The following is a 26252-nucleotide window of genomic DNA, read 5'->3' as shown; positions in this document are numbered from 1 at the left end:
AAGAGTTTCTCATTGTTTAATTTTAATATAACTTGTTTCTTTCATTGTAAAGGTTCATTATTATTACATTCCACTATCCTTGTCTATTTTTCTTTCGTTTTAACCAGCAAGCATAAGATGACCAGGATCTTTATCATCATAATATTCTGTTATCAATTAATTTTGTTTATGAAGTTGAGTGGGGATATATGATGTGGAGGATAATCAAAGTTCCTAACCTTTATGAGATCCTCTGCCATCCTAGAACCTGAAAACCCTAGCTAATGGATTTTGGTGCATTGTATCTGCATTGCTATAAAGCATTTTCACTTTTTGCTTTACCCAAACACACCTGCTAATTTATAATGGTTTCATAGTCAAATGGATTTACTTTTGCCACCTATCAACAAATGGAATGTATTGGTATTATTATCCATGAAAATTTTCACTTCTAAATACTCTTATCTTATTTTTCTCTTTCTCTTTCCTTTGGTTTTATAGGAGAGATTGGTGATTCATAGTTAAACTCTAGTGTTATATTTTATTTTTATTATTACTACTATTATTATTAAAGAGCATGTAATCATTTTTAATTGATTTGTGAAATCTAAAATTTTCATTATTTACATATATATTATGTCAGGTGTTGTTTGATAAATTTTAAAAATTTATGTTGAATTTAATTTATAAAATATATTTGGTATATTTCATGAAATTAAGTACGAATATGATTAGACTGGTTAATTAATGTAATTTTTAAATTTTAAAAGTAATTTAAAGGATAAAATTAAAAGAAATAAAATAAAAAGAATTGAAAAATACATTGAGTAAGAAGTAATTTTATACTTTTTCATTAAAAATTCTATAATTTGTTCTTGTATTATGGTTTATAAAACGTAGTTAACTGATATTTTTAGTTGATTTAATTTTTTAATGAATTGTTAAACAAAACCTAAGAGAAGTTATTGTTCAGAAAATTAATAATTCAATTTTCTTTCAATCTCTACTACAAAGACAGTAGAGATTATGACCCCATTTCAGAGTTTGATTATAAACATAAATGTGTAATACTTTACTACTATTATGGCTGAAAAGTGTTTTTAAAGAAAGTAATTTTTAATATTAATTTCAAAAGTTTTTATCATATTTTATCTTTGATACAATACTTAAAATTATTTACAGTTTCTCCCAACCCTTAAATAAAAGAGAATAATTAGCTTTAGCACATTCGAACTCACGTCCTCCTACACTGATAATAATGTTAATGTCAATCCAATTAAGACTCAATCGGCTACAGAAAGTAATTTTCAAAAGTATTGTGGAAAAATGTTATTTGTTAATCATCGTTATAAAAAACTAGAGTGGAAGGTTAAAATGTTTATTTTAAATATGAGGTTGAAAGTTAAAAATAAATTAATTTAAATTATAAATTTTAAAAATAATAATATAATGATACATTAAAGCGAAAGAGGAAGACACTGTTGGGGAGGATGAAAGACTAAAAGGAGGTGTTCCGATAATTTTACTATAAAACTTGAAAAGCCAAAATTAAAATTTAGGTTTAAATGTCAAATACAGTATGGGGTAAAAAGTGTTATTTAAAAGAGATTTCTAAATTAATATGAATCTAAGTTAACATTACAACACTTAATATAACATTAGAACAGTAGTTAAGAAAAGAAATCAAGGATTAATTACAATGGATTTGGGGGTCTTAATTATCCATATCTACACACGCTAACTAGTGATCTGATAATTACATAAAAAGATTCATCCACTCCATGCCAAGAACATAATTGTTTTCTCCAATATAGAAAACATCTTCATATCCAAATTCCCCATGGAAAACTGGGTCAATGGCTTCCATTGACAGTACAGATGAGCTTGTACATTTGCTGGAAACCCCATCTACTCGTTCCGTCAGTTGCTGGATTTCCTTCTCCGCCTCGCTAAGTTGCTCCTTAAGCTTTACCACCTATAATTGTAACCAAAGAACAAATTTAAATTGAATGTAAAAGTGGGCTTAGCCAGTATGGTGTATGGAAGTGGACCCTCTGTTTTTCAACTACTTTCTGTTGTTCAATAAGGTGGCTGTTTGTTGTTCCTTGTCAATGTTTTCCCACTTTTTTTGTCCAAGAATATCGTTTCCCACTTTCACATAAACTTATGATCTCATTAACTGATATTTTTAATAGCTTAAACCCAACAACATAAGTACATGACATGGCTTTCTTCGAGCCCTGAGCTCGTGCATGTTCTGATATTGGTGGGTCACCATATCTTTTTTTATCAAAAGGATAAAGATCAAAGACGCTGCTACTTCCTTAATTAGTTTCATTTCCTTCCAACAAACGCCTCTTCGAGTTTGAATTATTTTTTTAATTATTTAATCTCTGAAAACATACATATTTTTCCCTGTTTGGTTCCTAAGAAACCACAAGGAAATATGTCTAAAAGAAAAACAAAGTGTTTACATTTAAACATCCAAATAAACTTCCAAGTGTGATTAAAACCAGATTATAATTTGTTTTTTGCAAGTTAAAATGATTTCATTTGGGAAATAAAAGATATATGTATATTTACATACCTCGGATTCAAGTCGGCATTTGTCGAGAACAACAGTTTCGTGAAGAGACTTGAGCTTGCTATACTCTTCCTCCAGCTTCTTGTTCTTCCAACGAGCTCTACGATTTTGGAACCAAACAGCAACCTGACGAGGGTCAAGTCCCAGCTCCGAAGCAATCCGGTCTTTCCTTTCTGACTCTAGTTTATGTTCGTTACCAAAATTAAGTTCAAGGAGAGTGAGTTGTTCCTGGTTAAGCTTCCTTTTTTTAGCCACCGCCCACTGGCTGTTCTCCCCTCCCTTGTTCTTCTTCCGCCGCCGTCGAGGCTTCGGTTCCCCTGCTCAACCAAAAGCCTGGCTTAATTATAAAACAATGCAAGAACAAATATGTTTGTGGTTTTAAGTCCATGCCACACTGATCATTACCTTGGTGTGTTGCAATTTGGGTGTAAAATCCAGGGTAGATTTGGGAGATAAGAGCAATATGATCTTCATGTTCATTCATTTGGCTTGTCATCATTTCATAATCTTGGCTCATTTTCTTTTTCTTTCTAGCTTTTCGAGTGTTTTCTTTTCTGGCTTTCTTAAATTGAGAAATGGGTGATACCTGAAAGAAGTAATGGATGAGTCAAGGAAGTGATGTGGTTTATTTATAGGGTTGAGAGTAGGACTAGTTAGCAGTTGTTTGTTTACCATAAGACCTTTGTTTCCAATATTGGACATCACGTTCTTATGAATAACAACAATGCCATTATAGTATTACAATTTGGTACACTAGTTTGAGACAAGAAGAAATACTGTCACATCTACACTGTATCATTGAACTAGTTTGGAAAATTCTGTCAACCAAATTTGCCATCTCCACGTCCAACAAGTGGATAAAGTTGGACTAACAAAACCCTAAATTCCAAAAGTTCATCGTTTTCTTTTTCACTATATAATACATGGTTTGGTTAAAGTTTTATGATTGAAATTTTTAAATGTGAAAATTTTAAGTATTAAATTTTTATTGTTAAATTTTATAAGTGTTGAATTTGTATTAGAAAATTATTTGAAAAATTCAAATATAAGTGCGAATATAATTATATTGTTTGATAAAAATAAATATTAATTTTAAAAGATTATTTATTTTTAATTTTAATCTTATTAATATAATATTTTATATCATTTTGAATATTTTTAGATGAAAGATAAATACGATAATTTGAATTTCTTATTTAAAAATAATAATTTATTTTAATTTTAATAAAATAAAATCAATTTAATATTTTCTACCTCAAGTGATAAGTACCTACGTATCTCCTTACCTTATTCAATACTTTTGGTTGAAATTTTATAGTAAGTAAAAATTAAAATGATTGCCAAATAAATTTAAAATATTAAATGCTGAAAATTTTCTATAATTTATCAAACACACCTCTATGATATTCTTTCATATAAGTTCTGTGCATGAGATAAGGATCAATTTTTTTTTCGTTGAAAGCTGTAAAAGAAATAATTATCCTGATTTTAACTTAAAACCTAACATAAATCATTCTCTTAATTGTGATCTCCTTAGACAAAACTAGGATTGGTAGGCTTTCCAAATTAAGTGATAAAGGGGTGATGGAGGTAAGCAAGCAAGTAATACATAATTTTGCAAGTTAACTAAAAGGGGTTTGGGGATCCCAAAGCTGGCCATTATTGAAGTCAATAAACAAAGATGGTAAATTAGGTTTGGCCTCTGGATCTGGGCATTCTAGTCAGCCATGGTTGTCCAATTGGGAGTTATTTTCACTTATTTCCATGTGTCTGTAAAATGGTTATTACTATGAGCCAATACCCCATGACTACTTTTAACCATATCTCAATCGTGGCTCGAGAGACGAGTGAAAAACATAAAGAAAAGTTATGAAAATTTGGGATTAGTTAGTACTTTCATTAAGTATTATCATTTTCTTTTAAGGGAATTAAGAAATATTATTATTACAGATGCATCGGGGAAGTAGTCTTTTCTTTTTGAAAGAATATTAAGGTTGTTGGAGAAATCTCTTAAGGTCAGAACTAGAAGGGAGGATGTGTCGTCATTGTTGACGTCTTGATTTTATATAAAATTAGAGTAATTACAGTGCATTTTTCATGTGAGGACAGTTTTGTTTCTAGTTTTTGATTGGACAATGTTTCCTACATTTCCATCATTTCACTCTTAAGATGAACTTTTCCACTATTGGATTTTAAGCCAAAAGAATAGGGGATTGGGTTATGATTTTATAACTAAAAAACAAAGTAACTGAGGTGGAAGAGCTGCTTAAAACAACATAACTTTTTTTATTATTATTTCTGATATCCACAATTTTGTAATTGAAAAATGAAATCCATTGATAAAGTGTTAAATTGATGTGACAAAATTATAATTTACTTAAACCCCACAATTTAACTATTCATATATATTATGTTTAGGTCCAAATTTCGACTGAAATTATGATTCACTTGGATTGTTAATCACCCTTTGGATTTAATTGGTCTTTCATGGGGTTTTGATGACAACAAAACTTGTACACTAATTTACGTGTACTCATGGTTAGTTCACTTGACTGATGCTTTGGGGGAATATTGGAGTGGAGACAAGGACACGAGTCACTACCCACTTTGTCTGTGTCTTTGGAAAAAGTCTCGTATGTATACTTCATAAAGAGATTGATTTTTTCATGTCGTGAATATAATATATTAATGTGAAACAGATAAGGTGGAGCTCCACCCATAAGTTTCATGAAGGCACTTGAGGGAACATCAAAGCCAAAAACTTTTTATTGATGGGTGAGTTGCATCAAGTCAGTAAGCAAAGGTCCTTTGATCCACAGAATACAATGGCTGGATGGCAGTGGGAAGTTAAAAGTTAGCTATAGCTAGCTAGGAGGCTAAGTGGCACGAGGAACAAGTTGGTTGGCACGGCTGGCGGTGGCCCGGTGACTTAAGGGGTTCCTTCTTTTGAATTACCATGGGACAAGACAGACAGACACACACACCCTGCTTTAACTTGGTACGAATTAAATGCCAAGGAAAATGCTCTGCCTATTTTGCCATTACATTGAAAAGATGCTCTTACTTTTCTAACCAATAATGATTTTCTTTGACAGATTTTCACAATGTAGTGGACTTGTTCTTCCCCCATCTCTTTCATTACCTATATAAAATAAATATACTTACATAACCAAATACTTGCCCAAAGTTAATATTACCATTTACCCATTATTGTTATTGGTAAGTATGTTGATGTTATTAACTCAAGAAACTTTACATCGGACAGAGAAAAGCTTTGCTTCCTGCCATGATATATATATTGAGCTGAGGTGACGAATTCCAAAACCCATATTTGACCAAGAGATAAAGATCATGTGAATACTATCAAGAAAAGAAAAGAAAGAAAAAGAAATACAAAAGAAATGTAGTTTGTTTAATTCCCTCCAAAGATGGGGAGGCAAGGAGAATCTAATAAAACAAAGAACAGTTTCAGGCTGTACTAAATTATCCTAAGAACAATAGGGGAAGTAATCATCTATATTTTTTTCTTTCTCAAAATATCAGTGGAACAATGGTAAATGTTCTGCTTTTCTATGTGTCTTGTCTGACACAGATGACGTCAATCCAAACACTGATCTGATCAGAAAGGTTTCCAGTTTTCTACAAGGTCGACAAAGGGTGATTCTAATAGCTAGCGTGGCTCAAATTCAAGCCATGTAAGTGATGGAAAAGACCCTCTTTTAAGGGCTGACAATGACTGGTTTCATGGGCATAGGGAATGCACATGGGGTGCAACCAATTACAGTCCCCAGTTCCGACTCTTCTCTGACACTTAGCTTATTTTGGGACCACCTCAAGTTCTGTCCATACACGTGTTCCTTTCCAGGAGATGTACACACTTAGGACTCTTCCAATGTCGATGCCTAGCCGCATTCATGCTCTAATTTCATTCTTTGAATTAATCCCACTTTAACCATCACTTTTTGTTTTCTTTTTCATGCATGTAAACAAGGAGAAATTAAAAAGGTAAGTTCACCTTAGATGAATCATATCCTAAAAGATCAATCAATAAATTTATGATGAATAATTTGGATGGATTGGTGGAAAAAAGATATATAGTTGCTATAAAAACATTGATGGCTCCATTTTGCTTCTATCTAAAACTGCTGAAATTGGTTGAGGGCTTCACTTTCTGCCTAGGACTAGCGTGCTAACTCTTAGTCGAAATAGATATATAACTGGGTCCCCTTGTAGCACCAATGTGACATGAATTTTCGTTATTGGAAAGGATGAATGATATAAGGTTGTTAGTGATCAAGACAGACAATTAATGGGTGTCAATCCCTTAAGATAAAGGTTGTTATACCTAGCATTATCTAAGATTTAAATCAAGGTTAAACTTGGATTACTTAACTTTAACCTTAGGTTATAAGAAAGAAAGGATAAGGATGAAACCAACAAGATATATATATATATATATAGACAGATTCTTTAAGTTAATTTGAGCTGTACTTTTTGTTATTGTTTAATGAAGAAATCAGAAAAGCTAGGCTGAGAAAGATGCGCATGGCGTGGGAGAGATTCCATTGAATATGCTTTTGAGCTTTGTTTATGAATTCAATTACTTTGACTAAATAATGAAAAATGAAAGAGCTTAAATTAATAATAAATGGTTTTGTCATGTTTGTCCCGACACGTCCATCTCTTGTTTCCCTATCTTCCAACTTCAATGAGGTGTTAATTAAACAACAATTCTCAAATTGTTGTAAATATATTAAATAGAGGTCTATAACCTCTTTAAATATATTAAAGTAACGAGATTTAACTCTTTACTTCATTTATAATCAGTAGATAATTAAATGGAGTAATTATAATTCATTGAATGTAATTTACTTATTAAATGTAAAGGAGTTTATAAATAGCACATTGTAAGTTAAAATTAAACAATAAAAATCTCTCCGTATTTTTCATCCACTTTTTACTTATTATTATTGTTTTATTAATTTTTTATAACACGTTACCAACACGAGCTTCTACGAGTTTATAGTGAAGTTCACGTCATTTCGACTTTATATAATTTACCCGTATAACCTCGTTAAACTATATATGGTATATGTATTTTCATAATTCTTTTATTTTATTTTCTAGATGAAATATTTGCTTTGGGTAACATTTGCACATTTATTTTTACAAATAAAATCTAATAATGATAATTATATATACATGTTTTTTTTATTAAAAAATTTAATTAATGTAATTTGTGTTAAGTTATTATTATGACTATTCCTCTCTATGCTAATATTTGACATACATATTATTATTTGGCAAATTTGGTATGTATAATTGAATTATTTTACGATTGAGAATGCTTATTATTTTACTAATTTTTTTATTTTGGTTCAAGTGATTATAATGTCAAATCTTGCCAAACTTGAATTTGCGGCCTTAGACATCTTAGGCAAGAATTATTTGTCATGGGTGTTAGATGTTGAAATTCACCTAGATGCTAAAGGTCTAGGAAGTACTATATTAGCAGATAAAGAAGCATCTAATCAAGACAAGGTAAAAGTAATGATTTTCATTCGTCATCATCTACATGAAGGATTAAAAGTGGAATATCTCATTGTGAAAGACCCTCTTGAGTTTTGGAAAAATTTGAAAGAATGATTTGACCATCAGAAAATGGTGATACTCCCTAAAGCTCGTTATGATTGGATGCACTTACGATTGCAAGATTTTAAGATTGTAAGTGAATACAATTCAAAACTTTCAAAATTAGTTCTCAACTAAAATTATGTGGAGAAAACATAACTGATGAGGACTTGTTAGAGAAAACATTTTCAACCTTTCATGCTACTAATGTGCTCCTGCAGCAGCAATACCATGAAAAAGGTTTTAAAAGATATTCTAAATTGATTTCATGCCTTTTAGTGGCTGAACAAAATAATGAGCTGTTGATGAAAAATCATGGAATTTGTCCCACTGGTTTTGCACCATTCCTTGAAGTGAATGTAGCAGTACACAATAATTATGAAAATAGAAAATATAGAGGTCGCGGTCGTGGTCGTGGTCGTGGCCGTGGAAGTAGTGGGGGATGTGGTTGAGGATGTATTAGTAATCGTTATCATGGTGGTCATAACAATGATACTTCTAACCACCAGAAAAAGAATAACAATGAAAGAAAAGAAAGAAGTTGTCAAAATAATCCTTCAAAGATTGTTGAGAATATATGCTACCGATGTGGTATGAAGGGCCATTGGTCACGTACTTGTTGTACGTCTGAACATTTTGTGAAACTTTATCAAGCATCCATTAAAAAGAAGGGAAAGCATATGGAGACAAATTTTATATCTCAAAATGATGAAATGGAAGCAAAAGATGAATATATTCACTATAATACTAAAACTGACCTTACCTACGAGGATGATAAATTTAGTGACCTTAATAATATAACTCACCTAGATGTGGCAGATTTCTTTGAGAATCATTAGTAAAATTGATGTTATTTTGACATTTTTATGTTGTTTTAAGTATGTTTTTTCTTGCATAAAGAATAATTTATATATTTAATAAATATTTGCAATGTTTCTCATATTATATGTTGTTTGTTTTAATGAAGAATATGAATATTCAACAAAATTTCGATGGACCCAAAATCAAAGGAGACATGTGTATTGCAGATAGTGCTACAACACATACGATACTCAAAGATAAAAAAAAATATTTTTCTCGTTTGACAATGAGTAATGCCCATGTTAATACAATATCTAAAGTTCAAAACTTATTGAAGGCTCTAGAAGAGCTATTATATTATTACCTAAATGTACAAAATTTGTCATTGATAATGCTTTATATTCCACCAAGTCTCAAAGAAATTTATTGAGTTTTAAAGATATTCGTCTTAATAAATATCATATTGAGACTATAAATGAGAAAAATATCGAATATATATATATATTTCAAATGTTGAATGTGGAAAGAAATATGTTTTGGAAAGACTACCTACTTTTTCATCAGGTTTATATTATACACATATTAGTGCAATTGAGTCACATGTTACTACAAACCAGAAGTTTGTAGAACCACATACTTTTTACTATTTGGCATGACCGATTAGAACATCCTGGATCTATTATGATGGGAAGAATTATTAAGAATTTAATTGGACACCCATTAAAGAACCAAAAGATTCTTGAATTCAAGGATTTATCTTGTGTCGCTTGTTATCAAGGAAAATTGATTATTAGACCATCATCAGCTAAAGTTAGGATTAAATTTCCCTCATTTCTGGAACATATTCAATGTGATATATGTGGGTCCATTCATCTACCATGTGGACTATTCAGATATTTTATGGTATTAATAGATGCATCTAGTAGGTGGTCACATGTGTGTTTATTATCGACTTACAACCTGGCATTTACGAGACTACTTGCTCAGATAATTCGATTAAGAGCACAATTTCTATATTATGCAATCAAAACTATTCGTCATGATAATGCTGGTGAGTTTACATCCCAAGCTTTTAATGATTAGTGTATGTCAATTGGGATAAAAGTTGAACATCATGTAGCTCATGTTTACACACAAAACGGTTTAGCTGAATCGTTTATCAAATGCCTCCAACTAATAGCTCGGATATTGCTTATGAGAACAAAACTCCCTGTTACAGCTTGGGGATATGCTATTTTGCATGCAGCAGCACTTGTGCGCTTAAAGCCAACAAGTTATAATAAGTACTCACCATTACAATTGGCTTTTGGTCAGGAGCTAAATATTTCCCATCTTAGAATTTTTAGATGTGCAATATATGTTCCAATTACTCCACCACAACGCACAAAGATGGGTCCTCAAATAAGGTTAGGAATATATGTTGGTTATGAATCTCCTTCTATAATTAAATATGTGAAACCATTAACTGGAGATTTATTTACTGCATGATTTATTAATTGTCATTTTGATGAAACAACATTTCCAACATTAAGGGGAGAGAAAATACAACTAGTAAAAGAAATTACATGGAATGGATCATCATTATCTCAATTAGATCCTCGCACAATTCAATGTGAACAAGAAGTTCAAAGGATTATACATTTGCAAAACATCACCAATCAACTGCCAGATTCATTTATTGACCTAAAGAGAATTACAAAATCTTACATACCAGCTGAAAATGCTCCAATACGAATTGATATCCCAATAGGGCAAATTATTAGTGCAAAAGAAAGTAATCCATGCCTGAAGTGTGGAAGGCCAATCAGTTCCAAAGATAAAAATCTTCATAAAATGAAATGAGCAATTATTCAAGATGATAATATTGTGGAGGCAAGTGCCCAAGAAGAGGCCAAAGATATAACTAATCAAAAACCCCCAAAAGAGGTTCAGGTACCTAAAAATGGTGATAACGAAGAAATCTCAATAAGTTATGTTACTTCAGGAAAAAGATAGAACCGAAAAAATATAGTTGTCGACAACAATTTTGCTTATCTTGTTGCTATTGAAATAGCAAAAGAAAATGAGGATCTTGAGCCTAAATCTATTGAGGAATGTAGAAATAGAAAAGATTGGTCAAAATGGAAATACGTAATTCAAGCAGAATTAAATACACTTTCTAAATGTGAGGTTTTTGGACCTATAGTCCAAACATCTGAATATGTAAAGTCAGTAGGATATAAATGGATATTTGTGCGAAAATGAAATGAGAAAAATGAAGTCATAACATATAAAGCACGACTTGTAGCACAAGGATTTTCATAAAGGCCCATTATTGATTATGAAGAGACATATTCTCCTATGGTGGATGCAATCATGTTTAGGTACCTTATTAGTCTGGTAGTGCATGAAAAAACTTGACATGCGTTTAATGGATATTGTTACAGCCTATTTGTATGGTACACTTGATAGTGAAATTTATATTAAAATCCCAAAAGAATTTAAAATCCCTGAAGGATATAGAGTTTCCCAGGAAAATCGCTCAATCAGATTAAAGAAAAGTTTATATGGATTAAAACAATCTAGACGTATGTAGTACAATCGTCTTAGTGAATATTTGTTAAAAGAAGGTTATAAAAACGATCCAATCTGCCCATGTGTTTTTATAAAAAGGTCTAAATAAAACTTTGTGATAATTGCTATTTATGTTGATGATCTAAATATTATTAGAACTCCTAAAGAGCTTCAAAATGTAGTAAATTATTTAAAGAAAAAATTTGAGATGAAAGAGCTTGGAAAAACAAAGTTTTGCCTTGGCTTGCAGATCGAGCATTTAAAAGATGGAATTTATGTCCATTAGTCAACTTATACGAAAAAGTTCTTAAAGAAATTTTATATGGATAAAGCACATCCATTGAGTACCCTGATGGTTGTACGATAGTTAGATGTGAATATAGATCAATTTCGTCATTGCAAGAATGATGAAGAGTTTCTTAATCCTGAAGTACCATATCTAAGTGCCATAGAAGCATTGATGTATCTTGCAAACAACATAAGACCTGATATAGTTTTTGCTGTAAGCTTGTTAGCGATATTTAATTCTTCTCCAACACGTAGACATTGGAATGGAATTAAATATGTATTTAGATATCTTAGAGAGACCATTAATATGGGGTTATTTTATTCAAATAATTCAAGATCTCTATTAGTTAGTTATGTTGATGTTGGATATTTATTGAATCCACATAAAAGTCGATCTCAAACGGGATATTTATTTAAATGTGGAGGAACTATCATATCATGGCGTTCAACAAAGCAGACATTAGCTGCTGCCTCTTCAAATCATGCTGAAATAATTACAATGCGTGAGGCAAGCCGAGAGTGTGTTTGGCTAGGGTATTAACCCAACACATCCTGAAGATATGTAATTTGCCTTTACAGGAAAATATGCCAACTATCTTATACAAAGATAATGCAGCATGTATAGCTGAATTAAAGGGTGGTTATATCAAAAGTGATAGCACGAAACATATTTCACCAAAATTATTCTTCACTCATGATATTGAGAAGAAAGGTGACATATAAGTTCAACAAATTCATTCTAGTGATAATTTAGCAGATCTTTTTACCAATGCATTGCCAACTTTAACATTTGAAAGACTATGAAACAATATTGAAATGCGTCGACTCAAAGATATAATGTGATGTTGCCATTAGGGGGAGTCTAAAACACATTGTACTCTTTTCCTTTAACCAATGTTTTGTGCCATTGAGTTTTCCTGGTAAAGGTTTTTAACAAGGCAATTTGTAATAGAAGATTGTGTACTCTTTTTCCTTCATTAGATTTTCATCCCATAGGGTTTTTCTTAATAAAGGTTTTAATGAGGCACATTTTTATTTAAAAGACATCCAAGGGAGAGTATTGTAAATACATTAAATGGATGTCTATAACCCCTTTAAACATATTAAATTAATGAGATAAAACTCTTTACTTCATTTATAATCAAGAGATTATTAAATGGAGTAATTAAGAAAACTTAATTCATTGAATGTAATACATTTATTAATTGAATGTAGAGGAGCTTATAAATAGCACATTGTAAGTGAAAATTAAACAATGAAAATTCTCCCGTATTTTTCATCCACTTTTTTACTTATTATTATTATTTTATTAATTTTTTATAACACAAATTAAAATTTTGCATTCTCTTTTTAGTTTTGGCTAATGAAAACCCTTCATTTTGATTAAGGAAATTGTAACCAACCCCGCCCCCCAAGTCCAAGGGAATGTACAATGGTCCACTCCCTCTTATCTATCCACATTCAAGGCCTAACATCACCATCAATATTTTGACTATAATACAGCTCCAATATCATATTCTTTGTTTTGAAGGATAGTTGGAAAAATGCAAAAAAATAGGCTACGTTATAGATTTCCTTTCTAGGGTTTCTTTGAGTTCTGTGTCGTGAAATGGATATAAACCCGGAATTTGTAATCACATCAAATCGTGGCCTATGATGACATATTGCACCGGGATTAATGCAACTAGCCATACATTTTTTTCCATACGTCAGCCAATAGGTTCTTTTCACAAGATAGGTGCGAATAATATTGGAGGACCCTTTTTTTGGTTACGTCTATCTGTCCTACACTAAAGTAGGCTCCCTAAGCTGCATAATAGGGAAATGTTTGTTCTAGATTATTGTGAAATTTTACCAATGTCCATTAAAAATCTCCAAGTCAATATTATATCCATGTTTCCCTCCTCCCTTACTAAACAACCCTTCACGCCTTGTCGTTTAAGTTCGTGCCCCTCTTTCTTTTTTTTAACTTAGATTTCAACAACCCTTGAATTACGCCTTAAATTAAGCCATATTATATAGGCGGGTAATGACTTTTAATTGCAGTAATTAAACTTGGAATGAAAAATCAACTCTCAAATTTATGTAGTAAATGCAGTAGGATGAGCCGCTAGCAGCCAGCACCGAGTGGTTTATTGGGTTCGAGAAAATTTGGTGAACCCTAACCCAAATTTTATGTGTTGGTGGTGAAAAAGATGTTAGTAAATCCATAAAAGAAAAGGGTAGCTATAGGGTTTAAATCTTTTGTATTGGAAAGCAAACACTTGGCTTGTCGCTTTCACTTTCTTAAAAGTCCACCAAGTAGGGGTTATATTCCCCATACTTATAAAACATCTTTCCAACAGCTAAGTTTGAATCTTTGGGAGAAGGTATAAAATAAAATGACCAAAGATTCTACAGTGTTTGATTAATTCCTTAATTTAATGATGAGCAAATTCCTTAATTTAATAGGGTAAACTATTAAAACAGTCATTTTTATTTCTCTCAGGTTACATTTTAGCCATTTATGTTTGAAACGTTATATTTTAGTCATTTACGTTATCGTGTTGTAACATTTTAGTCACTGAATATTAATTATTGTTAACGGTCTAAACGGTAAGCTGACGTGGCACATTAATCATCATTTCAAATAAAAAATTTAAGTTAAATTATACAATTGTTCCATATATTTTTTTCGTTTTAAGCAATTTAATTTTTTACTTCTATGTTCTTTGAACTTTCTTTTTTTTTCTTTTTTTTTCTTTCTCTTCTCCTTCTCCTTTGTTTTCCTCCTTTTCATTTCTTTTAACGTAATTTTTTATGTTTTCCATTTGTTAAAACTAGTCTCTATACTTTTTTGAACAATTTAATTTTTTCTTTTTATTTCATTATTTTCCTTTTATTTCTTCCTTTATTTTCTCTCTTCTCATATTATTCATTGTAGAAACATAATCTTTGCCCACCAAAAAACCAAGTCCTTGTTTCTTTCACATGATTCGTAAATTAAATTTCACTCAAAACCAAATATCAATCATTCTTAACCAAATCTCGATTTGAATATAACCTAATTTTGAAACTAAAATTGGATCTAACTAATCAATATAAAAACTATATCCTTAATCAAAGCTAAAAATAAATTGAATCCTTTATTTCATCAAAATAATTTTTTTTCCATTTCCAAACTTTTAGAGAATCGTGTAGATTATTCCTTTACTTTTCTTTTATTTTCTGACAAGTAAAATTAAGCAAACGATAAAATTGATCTAAACCTTCTTCATATTCCCAAGCAAGCTTGATTAGAAGCTGAGCATGGATGAATCGAAGCGAGAAAGGGAGTATGGAACCAAATTGGTTTGGGTAAAGTTGGGGTTAAGTTTCGTATGGTGGTCATTTTAATCATTGAGAGTGTAGAGCTCGTTTGAAAAATTCGTGAAACAATATAGTTTCGAGAGGGAGAAAATGTTGTAGGTAAAATAGATAAGGTGGTCGTAGGGGTTAGTTAGGAGCTTAAGGGAATAGGCTTAAGAAACTTTGTTGAGGGTGGACTACCATAAGTCACGAATGGCGAGGTTTTTGAGTGAGACGAGCTTGTGGACTAGGTCATTGATAGATCCAAATTGATTCATTAAAGCGATGATGGATGACGAGGGTTTGTAATTGTGGAGGGAGAATATGCAAAGCAAATTTTATTTTGGTTTCAACTTTCGCCTATTTTTTTTATGAACATAAAATAGTTTTAACAAATGGAAAATATAGAAAAACTACATTAAAAGAGATGGAGAAGGGAGAAAATAGATGGAGAAGCATAAAAGAATGGAAAATAAAGAAAAAAAAAGCTAAAAGAACATAAATGAAAAAAAATTAAATTACTCAAAATGAAAAAATATGGGGACAAATTGTATAATTTAACCTAAAATTTTTATTTGAAATGATGATTTAACGTGTCATATCAACTTATCGTTACACCATTAACGTCTTGGTGACTAAAATGTTACATACGTTAACGTAAGTGACTAAAACGTAACATTTCAAACATAAGTGACTAAAATGTAACTTGAAGTAAATAAAAGTGACTTTTTAATAGTTTACCCTAATTTAATCCCATACATAATTTATGATTAAAACGTTTAAAGAATAGATAATTGCAAGCATACATTGACGAATTCCAAGCAGACTCTCTCGATCTTTCCTTTGGATGAAGGTGCGTGCGACCCCTTTGCTTTGGGGCACATGGTAACCATTATAATGTTTTCTTTTTTTCTCTCTTTGGTTTACTAGGGTTATTGGTTGCTGCTATACCAACACTAAAAGGCTACATAGATTGCTGTCTCAGATGACCTACATGACAATGGGATTTGTCAACTTTATTTTTTTAAGAATTTTGCCATATGTTATGGAGCAATAAATCTTTTGGGTGGTCCATAACCATGGCGTTGCCACCTTGCTTCTCCGAGTAGGCAGCTAGGGTATGCAATCCCTTATCCCATCTCCTTAGTTGTAATCAAAATTTTAATTAATGATATTCAACTTTTAAAGAATGAGTTTAAATTAAGGTGAACTATACAAATAGTCACTCAATTATTCAAAGTTCTCATTTTATGCATTTAAAATAAAAAAATTACAATTAAGAACTTACGTTATATAGTTCGGTCATTTTAGTGACTCCCATTAAAATCACAAATGATAAGCTAATGTAGTAGTTAAAATATCGGTATAATGACTAGTTTAATCTTTAGCTTTTACATATTATATCGATTTAATGATAATTTTAAAATATTAACTCTCAAAATTTATAAATATTCTCAATTTAATCCTAATTCTAAAAATTAAAAAAATATACATAAATATTTTCAAATAAATATAATAATAAATTTAAATTTAATATTAATATTAATATTAAATAAAAATATTTATATTAATATTAAATAAAATAAGCCCTTCCCCACTGTCCTGTCCCCATCCTCCCACCCCCACCCCACCCCCACCCCCACCCTCACCTCGACCCTCTCCCCTCAAAATTTTATTTGATCAAAATATTTCAAATTTATCAGTTTCATCAACAACTATTAAAGATTGGATACCAGTCTAAATATAGACATGAAAATTTTGATTTAATCAAATAAATATTCAAATGGACATAAATTTATTTTAAAACCTCTTATTTAAGCAAATAAAATTGAAAATATGTATAAATTTTGAAAGTTATTTTTTTTAAATTATGACTAAATTGATATAATATATATGATTAAATTTGTAATTATACCAAATTTTTAACTATTAAATTAGTTTACCGTTTGTGATTTGGAGGGAAGTGAGTAAAATGACGGATGAATGCAAACTTTATATTTTAGATGGGTAAATAATTTTTTTATAGTTAAGTTTATTCTTCAAATTATAAGTAAGGGATTGTGAGAAAGTGTGGAATCAAACGTGTTGTTTGATTGGTTTCTGCCTGTTTTGGTGTAAACGAAAAGTAGGTGTTGGAATTCTAAAATTGACTAGTAGTATGTTTGAGATGAAGACATCACGCTAAATAAAATAAATAAATAAATTTGTCCAATTAGAAAACATTATTTTATAGCTCAACTTGTGCTGTATATGGGAATTAGTCATACGAATACAAATCGTATATTTTATTTGTTCACATGAATGACGTGTTGGTGCATGATTAGTATAAAGTGTGGATACAATGTGCAAAATGGATGATGCAATCTCAAATAAAATAAAAGATTACTTTTTTCTTTTGTTTTTTATTCTAGTCTCGTGATTTTGTTTTGATTTTCTATTGGTTTTAATCATTTAATAGTAGCTCTAACCACGCGGAATTGCGACATGATCGGTATTTTAAATCAGATATGTAGTGCACTTATTTATCTCGAGGTTTTATTTTTAATGGCTTAAATTAAACTAGTAAAGAAAATCTAAAAAATAATTATTTTTATAATTTTTCTAAAGTTGTTTAGAATTTTTATGTAATTTTTAAAAGAAAAATAAATTCAAAATTTTAATTGATTGCAGCTAATAATACAAAATGCTCAAATGGATGTAATTTTCAATTTTTTTTAAATAGTTGGTATAGCATTCTTTACTATCCAATTTTGTGACAACCAAGTTGTTTATTCTTTTGCATACATTCTCTTAGAGGTATGGTATTAAGTCATTTTTAACACTTCCTACATATTCCATTCCACTTGTTATGATATAAAGCATATATATTGCATATGATTGTATGCCTAAAAACAGTCTTTTTCCTTCTACTACTTTTAAACGCAGCACCATATGTTTATGGACCATTGTTTTAGTACTTCGGCCCATCACCTATCCACAACATGGGCTTTTTGTTAATTTTAAACGCCCATTCAGGTAGACTCTTCGTCTTCAGTTCCAGTAAGATTGACCATGATATTAAACCTCAAGCCCATGGCTTTCCTGATGACTCCTACCCCTACTCTCTTCTGCTTCAGCTTAATGGAATAATGTTACCATTGTTTTAGAACTCAAGCCCATTCCTCTTCCAAGGCATGGCCCATTGCTTTACACTCAGCATTTCTGCACTTGCTAATTGCATGGGCTTTATTTTATAAATTTCTTACCATACCTCTTTTACTATTATAAAAAGGTGCACATATAAGTATAGTACAAATACAAATATATATTTGAAAAATTATAACACAAAATTAAACTATTATAAAGTATAGTAGACAAAAAATTGAACAAAACTCATTTTTGGCATATGCACAAGTTAAACTAGAGACTTACATATTGTAATTGCACATGATACATTAATTTGGGTATTCAAGGACTCAAAACCTCCACTTTAACCAATAACTCTAAAGTCTCATCGATGATACTTTATTTTTATTGTACATAATATCTATCTTATCACACCAATTCACTCTATAACCACTCTACACACATCATTACGCGAGTTCTACTAAGACCCTTTTCATGTGAGAAAGATGGAGAGAAGAGGATCTTTCTCTCATTTTAGAACCAATTTTTTCCATACTCAAACCACTCATATTATTCACTCTCTATTCTATTCTAAGTTGGGTAAATCGATTAATTTAGTCATCGATCAAACATTGAATCAACAATTGTTAATAACGCACGAGTTGACAGCTCATGTTGATATATTGTGTCCGAACACAGCTTGCAGTTTTAGAAACATATGTAATTTAATTATGTTGTGGAGTAAAACTTTTAGCAAATTTTGGAAAACTGAAATTAAGTGTATTGAGAATGAGCAGATGAGAGTTGATGAATATGAATGAGAGAGCAACTCATTATCTTGACTTAAGAGCAGTCTCAATAGTCAAGCCTCAACCAACTACTTGAACCTTAGATAAAATTTAGTTGTTGGGGGGCAATGGACCGTTGCCTAGTTAACCTTCCTGGGGCTGCTGTGGTTAAGAGACTTCAATGGGGTTGGGTGAAGTTCTCTCATAAAAGGAAGGGGCATTATTTAGTAATAATCACACAAGTCACAGCCCTTACAAATATAGGACCTAATATTAGGTTTTTGCGTTTGACTCAAGTTTGGTTATGTCCAATTTAAATTAAATCCATATGGAAGTTGTACTTTCTCTGATACTGGTTTTCATATCCAACTTTAACTAAAGTTGTTTATGATTGTATGAAAACATAAACTTAATGTTATTTATGATTATTGTTATTGGTACAGCACTAATTATAATCATAACTTAAGAAAACTGACATTGTTGATGACCATCAATCTTTAAATTCTTCACAAATTTAGAATTTAATCCCTGTACTTTTGTTTTAAAAATTTTGTCACTCAACTTTTCAAAGTTTAAATTTCAGGTCCAATTATTAATACCTTTAAAAATTCTTTCGTTAAATTTGTTGGTGTGACATTTTAAAATAAAAAACTCATTTAATAGTCATGTAACTAAAATAACAACGTTGTAATGAACTTGAATTTAACAAAATAATTTTAATAGTATTAACAATTAAATTTTATTTTAAAATTTAAAAAGTAGTATAAAAACTAAATTCAAAATTTATGAACAATAGTTATGGTGTATTTTAACAAAAAAAGTTGTCAATTTATAATTACAACTAAAGTTGGATATTATTATATATTTATATGCGTGAATTTTTATATTAAACCACTAAAACAATCTCATATAATTTATTTTCATTAATTAAATCCAATAAATTTTATTGTTAAAATATGTCATATACTACTCTACTCTTTTATTTTTAGGAATTTAGTCCATTTGCTTTTAAATTTCAAAATTTAAATTTAATTGTTAAACTGAAATTTTGAAATAAAAGAAACACCTATTTAGTAGCAATATAACTAAAAGAAGATGACGTGATGAAATTGAATTTAACAAAATAATTTTAAAAATATTAATGATGATATCTAAATTTTGAAATCTAAAAATTTTGGAATAAATTTACGAAAATATGGATGTATTTTAACCTAAAATATTTTATAGACAAAGGAGTAGGTGATTCCATTTATTCCACTCAATTAAAATCCAACTCGGAGTCAATGGTGCTGTGATTGGGGGATAAGTCCTACACTAAATTATTATAAAATTTTGTCGAAATTAATAAATTAAACAACATCGTTGTACTTAAAAAAGTTCAAGACACGCGTCGAACTACGAAGCCTTTAAATCTACAACTAAAACTATTTATTTTTCTCACCTAATTTCAGCAAAATTGAAAAGGTTAAAATGCCCCACAAGTCCTTGTACTTTTCGAAAATTAGGAATTTAGTTCTTATACTTTTATTTTATGGAATTTAATCTCCCTACTTCTTAGTTTTCAAAATCCAGGTCCAATTGGTAACACCATTAACTTTTTTTTTGTTAATTACAAAGTCATTTTTAATTATTTTTTATTTGAAAAATATTACAGAACAAATTTAGCAATGTTAGTAGTTGGACATGAATTTTGAAATTTGAAAAGTAGAGGGACTAAATTCCATGAAATATAAGTACAAAGACTAAATTCTAATTTTGAAAAGTACATGGACTTGTGACATATTTTAACCAAATAAAATGATATTATTAATTGTGTCAAAAAGAATATTAATACAAATGCATAAAACTTCCTAAACTATCACTCAATTGAGTGGTTGAATACTAATTTAGATTAGTCATAGAATATATTTATAACAATTAAAAATAAGTGTACATATAATATAAAAGGCTTAGATGTAGGGATGATAAAAGTGGTGAATTTCAAGTAATATCCTAAAACCTTTTAGGTATGAAAGTGATAATAGTGAATAACTTGGGGGACCATTTGAAGGTTTAACCCAAATAGATATTATATTTATAAGTTGGTAAAAAAGCATGCGAAACAGCGAATCTTCTTCTTCATCTATGTTTGGAGTCTGAATACAAAAAGAAAGTGAGGTGAAGCCTTTTCATTAATCCTCAAGCTTTTATTTTTGCCCATAAGTCTAACCCCAGTTTCCCTTAATCCTCCATGGGCAAAGGCGGAGGCTGTGTCCCAAGCAAAAAGAGACAACCTTCCTCTGCCGAAGGCTCTGCCGCTGCCACTGCCACTGCCACTACCGCCACCATCAACGCACCCATCGAAGCCGATGAAGAAACCCACGAAACTGCCAGTGTAGCTGTGAATTCTACGAATGCGCAATCAGTTACCGCCACTTTAAAAATCTTTATTGTTTACTACTCCATGTATGGTCACGTGGAGAAACTGGCCAAGCGGATGAAGAAAGGGGTCGACGGTGTGGAGGGTGTAGAGGCGGTTCTTTATCGGGTTCCCGAGACTCTCCCGGCTGATGTGCTGGACCATATGAAGGCGCCATCGAAAAACCCCGAGGTTCCAGAGATTAAAGCGGCGGAATTGGCGGAGGCGGATGGGGTTCTGTTTGGGTTTCCGACGAGGTTTGGCTGTATGGCGGCTCAGATGAAGGCGTTTTTCGATTCCAGTGGACAGCTTTGGAAGGAGCAGACTCTGGCCGGGAAGCCAGCTGGGTTCTTTGTTAGTACTGGAACTCAAGGAGGCGGCCAAGAGGCCACCGCGTAAGTTGGAATTTTGATTAACTTTCTCTGTTTTTGTTGCAATGGTAGACAATTTCCATAAATTTGGATACTTTAGATAACACATTTCTCCCCAAACCCCTCCACATCAGCAGAGAAATTTTCATCAATAATGTCGTTTTCCTTCTCTTTACCTTTGTTCTTTCCTGAATTTGTTATCTCACAAGAGAAATCTAAGAAAGTTGGATCATGGAAAATACCTCGTAGATGATTCATGTTACCTAGTTTGACATCTAGAGTTGAACAAAGTGCTTATCGTTTAGCTCAGAGGTTACAAGTTGTGGTAGATGTCTCATGAGATCAAATAGATGAAGATACAAGTTGGCTATAATAGTAGTCTTATCCTATAAATTTATGTTTACTTGCAAGTGCAAAGATTTATCTTGAATCTGCATCAGTTGGATGGTTTTGGTTGCATTTCAGAGGCTTTGTTCTTGCTATTACAAGTATGCTGAATCCTTTAATTTGTAGGTTTTATTTTAAACAACTACGGTTTGACACTTAGCTTTGATTAAAACGTAAGACAATTGCTTCCGGTTTTACTCATGGCTAGGTTTTTACCATTTAAAGTTGATTTTAATGTCGGTGTTTATGCTCACTGGAAGATGAAGTTTGTCTGACATGAGAATTTAATCTGATCTATAGAAGCCTTTTAGGCTTGAAATGTTGAGTGGATGTTTCTTTCTATAGTGTTATTGCTTTCCTTCTCTTTTGTGTTTCAGTATTTTATATTTTTATTGGTTTGTTATCAATACAAGATGCTCCCTGCATTTCCAGAGGATTCATGGTGCTTTTTGTCCTAATTTATCACTTATCAGCTTTCATACAATTTGTACATCAGGATTATCTGTTCCTGTGATATTTTTTTTGTCCTTGACCAATGTAGTAAGTAAAATATTTATGAAGATTTATGCATTTCTTGTGCTTCCCTCTGGTTCAGTTGGACGGCAATAACCCAGTTGGCACACCATGGAATGCTGTTTGTTCCTATTGGCTACACTTTTGGAGCTGGTATGTTCAAGATGGATTCCATACGAGGAGGTTCTCCGTATGGTGCTGGAGTTTATGCGGGTGATGGCACAAGAGAGCCAACTGAAACTGAGCTTGGGCTTGCAGAGCATCAGGGAAAGTACATGGCTGGTGTGGTCAAGAGGCTTTGTCAAGCTTGACATTCCCCACACTTGAGGGTCGCATACTTTGTTGATTGTTCATTAGGTGAATTGTGTTTGAATTTGTCCTTGGTCTTGCCATTTCTCAGCATGAGAGATGTCACTTACATTGGTATTTATTTCACCATTTCTTTTTGTCAATTCCATTCAGTTGAGAAAGATGTACATGATTTGATCTTCTTGTGTCTTGTCTTATCAAATAAGATGTATCATATGCGGCCATCGGGATTTTTGGTTTGTATAATTTCCATTGTGTAATTCACCACAAGCTTTGATTTAATAAAAGAAATTTCATTTGTCTGTCTCTGGTGGATAAAGATGAGATGAATTGGCATACTCAACCTGTCTGTAAATCTCTAAGTGCATGATTTTTTTTTTCTGGTAAATGATTTAGATTTGCTAATTTTTGTGATTTTTTCTGCTTCTGTCTTCTAGTTGTTATTCAAAAACAAACGTCGTTTCATCAATCCAGCAACTGCATTATACGAAGATCCACCCTTCATTCAAGCCTTCTCTACACTATGTTTTAACTCTTTCACTCTCTCTTATTTTTCTCCCTTCTTCATCAAATATTTTCTTTACCATTGCCTCGATCTCTTCCCTCCCGACGACACCCTTTGCGTAAGCGTGGAGTGAATAAAATTTTAGGCTGGTTCGCAAAAAAATTGGTTTAATTTAAGTTGATTAGATTAGTTTCATTCCCTCTTTTTCTTTTATGTTTCTCTTTTTATTCTTTCTTTCTTTCTTCTTCTTCTTCTTCTTCTACTGTCGTTCTTTCTTCTTTGTTACCTCATCTTTCTCTTCTATTTTGTCAAATTTCATTGTTGTTACGTCGGGGAGGGTTCCATAGTATGTTGTTTTTCAATTGAAGGTATAATTGCGTAAGTTGTGTTGATGAAATTCTGTTATTAATTGTTCTTGTTTGTCAATTGCCAAAAATCAATTTCTACTTGTTTTTCTCTGTTTAAGTGTGCGATTGATTGTCTTTTTAGGCGAGGATCCTGAAGGTAATGCTTCTTCAACGTGTTAGTTCCGCATATCATTGTTTTGTGAGAGGTGAGTGTGAATTTTCGAGATTGGGGTTTCTTCGTCGAAGCTTTCGACATAACTCTATTTTGTTCAACTTTCTGAGCATTTGTTTCGGAATTAACTGTTGAATTGGTCATTGGTTGTTCGTTGTTAGGACTCGAAGTTATTCTTGTTTCTTCTACGTTGATTCAGCATCAGGTGTGTAACGAAAATTCATTTTTCTGCGAATTTCGAACGCCGAAAAACATGGCTGTCGAAAAGTGTTTTAAACGAAAAATTTATTCGAGTAACTCTGAAAATTTAAGCTATAAAAGACCGAGTATTCGATGCCAAACATGTAAGTTCTTCTACTTTAGTTATGCTATTTAGCTAGAAAATACTGTAGTAACTGAACTTGTGACTTTAGTTAAAAATTGTGATATGAACTGTGAAATAAGATATTTGATGAGAACTCTAAACTGATTTGTGAACTTCTGGTATTGTAGATAAGTTGAGGTAACGAGTTAACACGGTAGTTGTGGATGTGGTTCTCGTGGGCGTCGAGGATGACATCCTTAATGGGTAGTATGCCCAATCTGGAGACCAGCGAGACTGTTGGTACTTCTGCTGCTGAGACTGGGTCTTAGACTCCGATAGTCGGGGATGACGTACTGTCCTAAGCTATGTTGCGTGTGTTAGAGAGGGTCGTTAGGATCCTTTCGGGATTCGGGAGTTGAGGGTCAGTTATTGAACGACTTCGGCCGAATGGTACTGAGTTGTTTAGGGGTGTCACTGGATTCGCCTCTACAGTGGCCAAGTACTGGTTAGAGGTTACTGAGCGTATTATGAACGACACCGACTGCATTATTGCACAGAAACTGATGGGTGTTGTATCTCTGCTCCGAGATGAGGCTTAGCAGTGGTGGTTGACTGTTGAGTAGGACGCCCAGCTTGAACAGATCACTTGGGATTTCTTTAAGAGTGTCTTCCAGAGCAAGTATGTGGGAGCGAGTTATGTGGAGACTCGTAGACGTGAGTTTATGACCTTGGTTCAGGGTGAGAGGTCTGTGGCTGAGTTTATGAGATTGAGCCGATATGCTCGCAATCTGGTTCCAAACGATTATGAAAGTATTATTCGGTTCGAGGAGGGATTGATGTATGATCTGAGAGTTTTGATAGCTCATCAAAGGGAGCTAGTTTTGCGGCCTTGGTTGACAAGGCGAAGATAACAGATAAGGTGAAGTGCATTGAGCACGAGATGAGAGACCGAGAGAAAGGTCAGAGTAAGCTTAAAAGGGATTCGAGTCCCTCTAATTCTGTTCAGCGCCCTAAGAAAGGGGCTAGGTTTGATGGGCCTCCGAGAACTGAAGCACCAGTTGCAGCGATTGAGATTCAGACTTATAATGACTGTGGGAGACATCATCCAGGCGAGTGTTGGAGGAAGTTGGGGGCTTGTTTTCGATGTGGGTTGATGGAGCACCGTGTTCAGGATTGCCCTCTCTGATTTGATCATGTGTAAGCTCTTACACCTGCTCCGATTCCAGGTCTCGTTCAGCCTTCTATGGCAGTTCAACAGCCACCTAGAGACCGTGGTACGGTCAAGGGTGCTAATGGTTCTAGTCGAGGTTAGAGAGTATTGGGCGGAGATGAAGGTCAGGTTGAGGCACAACAGCCTGCTCTTGTGTATGTGGTGAGGCACCGTGAGGACAGAGACGACACCGACATTATAGAAGGTACATTTTTTATCCATTATGTTCTGTAACACCTCAAAATAGGGCTTAAGAATTTTAGAGATTATAGCTTTAGTGTGCTCGGGAATTTCATAACATGATATTCAAAAATGGTATTTAGAAAATTTAATCAATATTTGGAAATAATGTTAAAAAGGTTTTCAATTTTGAAATAGGGACTGATTTGTAAAAGGGGTAAAATTCTATACGTTTATGAAATAGTTAAATCAAAATTTTAAAATCAACCTAATATCTTCCCCTACCTATAAGTTTCACGTTATTTTTCTTCTTCTTCAATTGTCTTGCCATCCATTACTCTCCTAAGTCTCTCCCAATCAATTTTCTTTTACAAACTTGATTTCTTTTGATTTCTATCGTCACCTAAACCATAAACCTCCATAAAACATTAAGAAAAATATCTAAAATCACCATAGATTTATCCATTGTTACGTTTTTAGGTTTTTCGGGTTTTTGATCA

The 26252-nt window shown here is 32.1% G+C and overlaps 2 protein-coding genes across 2 annotated transcripts; one reads left to right on the top strand and one right to left on the bottom strand.

Annotated features, from left to right (window-relative positions):
- Positions 1-1576: 1576 nt before the first annotated feature.
- Positions 1577-3159, bottom strand: LOC105803831 (homeobox-leucine zipper protein ATHB-40). The gene is made up of 3 exons (XM_012636243.2): positions 2969-3159; positions 2567-2880; positions 1577-1954 (listed from the first exon to the last, which is right to left on the bottom strand). The coding sequence occupies exons 1-3, from the start codon at positions 3078-3080 to the stop codon at positions 1736-1738; spliced, it is 645 nt and encodes a 214-aa protein (XP_012491697.1). The 5' UTR covers positions 3081-3159; the 3' UTR covers positions 1577-1735.
- Positions 3160-21154: 17995 nt separating this feature from the next.
- On the top strand, positions 21155-23340 carry LOC105803834 (probable NAD(P)H dehydrogenase (quinone) FQR1-like 2). Its single transcript, XM_012636244.2, has 2 exons — positions 21155-21849; positions 22808-23340. Exons 1-2 carry the CDS (start codon positions 21287-21289, stop codon positions 23034-23036), a joined length of 792 nt encoding a protein of 263 aa, XP_012491698.1. The 5' UTR covers positions 21155-21286; the 3' UTR covers positions 23037-23340.
- Positions 23341-26252: the final 2912 nt, after the last annotated feature.

This window comes from Gossypium raimondii, chromosome 11 (assembly GCF_025698545.1).
Source record: "Gossypium raimondii isolate GPD5lz chromosome 11, ASM2569854v1, whole genome shotgun sequence".
Taxonomy (NCBI): Eukaryota; Viridiplantae; Streptophyta; class Magnoliopsida; order Malvales; family Malvaceae; genus Gossypium; species Gossypium raimondii.
The sequence above is the reverse complement of the archived record's forward strand: the minus strand, read 5'-3'. Positions and strand labels throughout refer to the sequence as shown.

What these genes read in the sequence shown, in the direction of transcription:
- LOC105803831 (XM_012636243.2), bottom strand. Translation starts at nt 3,080, where the DNA reads ATGAGCCAAGATTATGAAATGATGACAAGCCAAATGAATGAACATGAA. An exon ending in CCAAATTGCAACACACCAAG is followed by an intron (nt 2,881 to 2,968) that starts GTAATGATCAGT and finishes TTGGTTGAGCAG; the next exon opens with GGGAACCGAAGCCTCGACGG. An exon ending in AATGCCGACTTGAATCCGAG is followed by an intron (nt 1,955 to 2,566) that starts GTATGTAAATAT and finishes TTACAATTATAG; the next exon opens with GTGGTAAAGCTTAAGGAGCA.
- LOC105803834 (XM_012636244.2), top strand. Translation starts at nt 21,287, where the DNA reads ATGGGCAAAGGCGGAGGCTGTGTCCCAAGCAAAAAGAGACAACCTTCC. An exon ending in GGCGGCCAAGAGGCCACCGC is followed by an intron (nt 21,850 to 22,807) that starts GTAAGTTGGAAT and finishes CCTCTGGTTCAG; the next exon opens with TTGGACGGCAATAACCCAGT.